Below are 6,117 nucleotides of genomic sequence, written 5' to 3'. Positions count from 1 at the left end.
TAGATCAGATCTACAAAATAATAGTGCAATATCAAGACTGGATTAATCCAACAATAGATGGATTGATTGCATGGGACTGGGAGAGTTCTTGCACCTCTAATTTAGATGAAGAGATGGTGCATTGGCAGAATCAGATGCATGAAGTATCTACACTGCGTTGCAACATGATGATTAAATTGTTGCACTGTGTTTCGTTGGAGGTAAGGATTTACCTTATTATGATGGTTTAACTGATGTGGATAATTTCTTGGATGCATTTGAGCTTGAAGTCCCTAAGCATCACTGCTTCCAAGCATTATATTTGGCACTGTGTGCTACACTCGCACGATGGTGGGGTACACACAAGGATAGCTTTGACGGATGGCAAGAATATAGAAGAATGATGAGGTTTCAGTTCCATTGACCTAACCTTCGATTGACTGAGAAATATGATGGGAGGGATGATCCACATGATCACCTAGTGAAGTGGACTAAATCTTATGGAACGTAACCGCAATCGGAGTGTGTACACTTGTCTTGCCATACTTTAGACACAATCCCCATGAACTAGTATTTGAAAATAGAGCTCCACCATGGAACCGTGGAGTGGGATATATTGAGGGAAGGATTCTTAATGACCTTCAATTTTGAAGAGGGGTTTGAGAGCATTGATGAAGCTCTATAGGAGGTTAAGGCAGTGATCTTCAGAATACCGCAAGAACCCCTAGAATGGGTCCAACCAAATTGGAGCACCCAGCTACGCCACGCACTTGAATGTTATAATGTGATAGCTGAGGAGTAGGATGAAGATCCAAGAAATATTAATATTCTAGAGGCCGAAAGGAATCATGAAGTCGAGGGCCCACAAATAGAGAACCCAAACATCACCGCACCATTGAAAACCAAGCAAGTGAACATTGGGACTGAAGCAGAACTGAAGTTTGCAAAAGGTTGGGGATTATTTGGATGACACTACTGTGGATAAGGTTGCTGAGTTACTTCGTGAATATCAAGATCTGTTCCCTACCAAGTTTTCAGAATTGAAGGGCATAATAGGGGACTTGGGTATTATGAAAATCACTCTGAAACGGGATGTGAAGCTTGTTAAGCAGAGGTCGTATCATCTGAATCCTAAGTACAAGGAAAAGGTTCAATTGGAGTTGGATAAGATGTTGGAAGCAGGCATCATAGAACCAGTTGAAGAATCCAATTGGGTGAGCCCCATGGTGGGTCAGGAGAAAAAGCAGAAGGGCGAGATAAGGATTTGAGTAGATCTGAGGAAGCTCAATGATGCCTGTGCCCATGATCCATTTCAGACACTGTCTACTGATGAGGTATTAGAAAATGTTGGAGGGCAGGAGGCCTACTTGTTCATTGATGGGTTTTCGGGGTACCATTACATTAAGATCGCGCAAGAGGATAGAAGAAAAATGACCTTCACAATGGAATGGGGTTGTTTTCAATATATTGTAATGTTGTTTGGACTCAAGAATGCACCTGTGATATTTTTTTGCGTAGTCATCGCAACGTTCAAGGAGTTTATTCATAAGTTCTTGGAGGTGTAATTTGATGACTGGATGGTGTTCAGACTAGTAAAGCGCTATGTAGAAAGTCTACACTTGATGTTGGATGAGTGTCGCAGATACCAGATCGTGTTGAACCTGAAGAAGTGCATATTTTGTGTTCCCTTTGGAATCCTTCTCATTCATGTGGTGTGCAAACAAGGATTAATGATGGACCCTACTAATATTGCAGTGATAGTGAATCTGGAGGCCCAGAGGAACGTAAAGCAATTGCACGTGACATTGGGACATACAAGATATTATAGAAAATTTATCAAATCATACGCTCATATTACTATGCCTATGGAGAAAATGCTAAAGAATGACGCAACATTCTATTGGGATGAAGAATGTCAACGCAACTTAGATGTTTTGGAAGAAAAGATGGTCACCGCACCGATATTGGTCTTCCCCGATTGAAAGAAGAAATTATATGTACATGTCAATGCCTCTTGCATTACGTTAGGTGCGGTATTGACATAGGCTGGTGAAGGAGAGATGGACCACCCTATAGCCTTTGCGATTAGGAAATTATCGAAGGCTAAGAAGAACTAATCAATCACAAAGCGTGAAGGATTGGCCATGGTGTACACACTACAGAAGTTCAAGCACTATCTACTGGGCAGACACTTCAATATGTACATGGATCATTCTGCCTTCAAATACCTGGTCAATAAACCTGTGTTGGGGGGAAAGATATACCGATGGTTACTGTTATTATAGGAGTATGACTTTGAGGTCATTGTGAATCCAGGGAGGTTGAATGTAGGACTTGACCATCTGTCACGGATTGAAATAGGAGAAGAGCCTACTAATTTGGAGGAAGGGTTTCCAGATGTGCAGCTCTTCGTAGTGTGCATAGCGGATAATCATTTTGCAAATATTATTCACTTTTGACTATGCGAATGGCACCAAAAGGGTACACAAGTCAATAAAAGAACGAGTTCGTAGTGCGTGCGGTAAAATTTTCAGTAATTGTGGGACATTTGTATAAGATGGGTGCAGGAAAAATATTGTGAAGATGTGTGCCAGATTTTGAGAGAAGTAGCATTCTCGTTGATGCTCATGGAGGGGCTAGGAAAGGACACTATGCAGGAAAAGCGACTGCACAGAAGATTTTGCGCATAGTTCTATGGTGGCCAACATTGCATAAGGATTCTAAGGTGTACTGTAGGGCATGAGATGTGTGTCAAAGAATGGGCACATCATCGCAAAGGGATGAGTTGCTACTGAATCCTTAGGTATCGTTGCAACCATCTGAAAAATGGGCAATTGGTTTTGTTGGGAAAACTTAGCCCCTAGGAAAGAAGACAGGTGTGCGCTACATCATAAACGCAACACAGTATCTAACCAAATGGGCAGAGGCACAACCGATTAAAGATTGTACAAGGGCTACAACAATTAAGTTTTCATTTGAATATGTCTTAACTTGGTTTGGTTGACTAAAAGTGTTGATGAGCGACATAGGTACACACTTTCTAAACAAAATGATCAGCGCCCTCATGGAAGAGTTCCAGGTCTATCATCAAAAGAGTACACCATATCACCCATAGGCAAATGGGAATGTGGAGGCCTTCAATAATATTTTGGAGAATGTGCAAACAAATATATGCAATGCACAGGTAAATGACTGGGATGTGCACGTACCTACAATTTTATGGGCTTATAGGACTACTTGCAAGAAGTCGACAGGAAAAACATCATTCAAGTTGGTCTTTGGTGTAGAAGTTGTGATAACAATGGAGTACATTATGCCTAGTCTGTGCATAGCAGCTCTCACTAGTATGGCAGATCGTGAGGCCTTTGGAGGAACAGCTCACGCAGCTGAGGGAGCTCGTGGAGGATAGATTTTTTGGTTGGATTCCACCAGCAAGTATAGAAGGAACGTGAAAAAGCATGGCATGATTGACACATAAAGCTTCACACGTTCAAGGTGAATGACCTGGTATTCTTATATGATAGTAAGTTCACTAAGTTTCTGGGGAGATTTTAGATGCATTGGCTAGGGCCATATATAATCAAGGAAATTATAGATGGAGGCGTAGTTCAGCTCGCAAAGCTGAATGGATATCCTTTTCCAAGAAGAGTGAATGGAATCCGATTGAAGCCATATATAGGGGATCTTGCACAATGACTACATGGTGGCAGGGCAGTCTTAGTGCTCCAGGCAGTTGTAAGGGAGCGTGGGACTATAAACTACACTACCTAGGTCGAAGAACTACACAGCAGGTGAGTTGTGCAAAACATGGTGAAGTTACAATATATGAAGTTGTGTGTAGGAAGTTGCGCTATGGGGAGGGGTACCGTCCAGCACAGGAGGAAAGTGACCGTTGGAGTCATTTTTCATGACTTGACAACCAAAAGACAGTTAAGAGAAGCGGGTTGGCGGCATTAAAGGCCAAAATCTTTGAAGATCTATCACCAAAACAACATTAATGATCGAAATTTGGGGGGAACGGTCAGATTTGAATTCAAAAAAGCATATAGATTACACATGTTGGTACAACAAAGAACACTTTGCATACTTATCATTTTTGTTGTAATATGTTGTCTGCCGATGAGTCGAGCATTTTGGGAGGAATTCTTCACCCACACAGATGTGTCTCTTGAAGCCCGTGAGTTGTTTATGGAGAAGATGGCTACCACCAACCCCGCTGAGGATTTGAGTGCAGAAGCAATCGTATATGACGCCCCAGTCCCTGAAATATCCAATGCTGAAGTTATGCCTGTGGTACCCACGACGCCGAGGTTGCCAAGGCCGAAACAATCCATGGAAAAGGAGAAGTAGCAAAAGCTGGTACAAGTATGCACTTACCCCAGGAATCATATCGTGCCACTTACATAGAAAAAAGACAAGCAGCCGAAAAAAGGAAAAGAAAAGGTTGTAGACCTAAAGGCTAAGGAGGATATGGAACAGAAGATGTAGATACCAAAGGAGCGAAGCCCCTCACAAAGCTCCGTCAGTATATCCCTCCGAGGTAGGGAAAGGCAAAGATTCCAAAAAACTGAGACTGATAAATTTGTCATTTCCACACCCTTGCTACCTAAGTAGGTGCCTTTTGAAGGTCCACGGCTGGCACGAGTCCCATTACTAAAGATGGAGGATTGGGACTTAGCAGATCATGCTAAGTTCCCACACTTAGCGATGGATAACTTCATGAAGCAGGTATATTATGAAGTCATGAGTGTGACAGCGCTGGAAATAGAGGAATGGGCTTGCGATGTTGAGTAATCTGGGCTGCTCAGGTTGCTTTAGGTGCCACATTACCATGGCACCCCAATTAACACTTTCATACACCCGTTGCTCACTCTGGTACATGATGGGTGTTTATGGCTAAGAGGACCTATACTCATCACATATATGCTTATCCACAGGATTACCCACCTACCTCATGAAGGTCTGAATCAGGCTAAGGAGTTTGGTGGAAAGACAAGAGAGAAGGAGTTGGTAGAGTGCATGAAAAAAGATTATGAGCTTGTGAAGAAGGTGTGAGGGTATTCCATCCTGTCGATAAATGGCCCTGTAGTTCATTTGGCCACACAGATATTGGCAGGCAATGTGATGAGGAAGTGTCTCATGGATGAAGTTCTGGTGCCCGTCGTATCTCTAGCAGCTCAGTGCATGAAAGGAGTACTGTTTAATTGGTTCCATATACCTATGCCAGGAGTTCCACGCAAATTTCCACGAGGCCAAGGATGAATCCAAGTCATTTCATTATGCTTGGTTGCTGCTCTCCATTGTGTTGGTAGCATGGGAGTTGTCGGAGGGTAGTCATTTTCTTCTGATGGAAGAAGGATTATCGGAGACAACGGAGTTCTCTTCCCTATGGGCTAGAAAGGACCACGTGCTCATCACAGAGACGAAGATTTTTTGGGTCTTAATGGAAGTAAGTCTCCACATGGTAGTTAAATAACACCCAAGTTTGTCCCCAACTCTGTACATGTAGTCGTCAGCCTAAGCAACTTTCAAAGTTGACTTCCATAGAGTTTACATCCAAGCGTGGAAGGATCCAAAGCCAACTAAGTGACTTGAGGGTGAGTCACGATCTTTGTGTTGGGGGCCTATTGGGATGGGTTCCCCTGGGTCAGTTTTGGGGTTAAAAACCCAATTTTTGATGTAATTTTTGTCAAAGATGTAAATTCTCCGCGATTTGTGGATGCAGAGTGCATAGGTGATTAGGAGTAAAAGGCGTTTTAGCTCCTTGTTTATGTAAAATTTGAGTCGGTTTTGAGATCCACCCATGGTCCGCGGACCATGGAATTGAATGTAAAAGGATATAAATAGGTGTGCCTTAGAGAGTCTAAGGCATGTCTATGTCTACATCTGAGGGAAGGAAAAAGGTATGTAGGGAGCAAGCAGATAGAATGAAGAAAGGCTTCGCAGCTGAGTGCGCGGAGGCCTAAAAGTAGTGTCTGCAGCTGATTGCCCAGGGTAGTTTTGAGTTTGTAAATCCTAACAGAAGATCAATAAAGAAAATTATTGAAGAATTCCTATGTTTATCTATTTACTTTTGTCTATTTATTATTGCAATATATGTTGTGGATGAATAGTGTATTTATGAAGTTTTGATCTAAT

General features: G+C 42.3%; 1 protein-coding gene across 1 annotated transcript in view; it reads left to right on the top strand.

Annotated features, from left to right (window-relative positions):
• Positions 1 to 4,686: 4,686 nt before the first annotated feature.
• Positions 4,687 to 6,117, top strand: part of LOC149238282 (uncharacterized) — a 55,027-nt gene continuing 53,596 nt past the window's right edge. Inside the window, exons 1-2 of the mRNA XM_089369519.1 lie at positions 4,687 to 4,769; positions 4,917 to 5,028. Of these exons, the coding sequence (XP_089225645.1) occupies positions 4,687 to 4,769; positions 4,917 to 5,028 (195 nt within the window). The remainder of the gene's footprint in view (positions 4,770 to 4,916; positions 5,029 to 6,117) is intronic.

This window comes from Pinus tabuliformis, chromosome 8 (genome assembly GCF_031772625.1).
Source record: "Pinus tabuliformis cultivar Carrire ecotype Pingquan chromosome 8, CPIR1, whole genome shotgun sequence".
Taxonomy (NCBI): Eukaryota; Viridiplantae; Streptophyta; class Pinopsida; order Pinales; family Pinaceae; genus Pinus; species Pinus tabuliformis.
The sequence above is the reverse complement of the archived record's forward strand: the minus strand, read 5'-3'. Positions and strand labels throughout refer to the sequence as shown.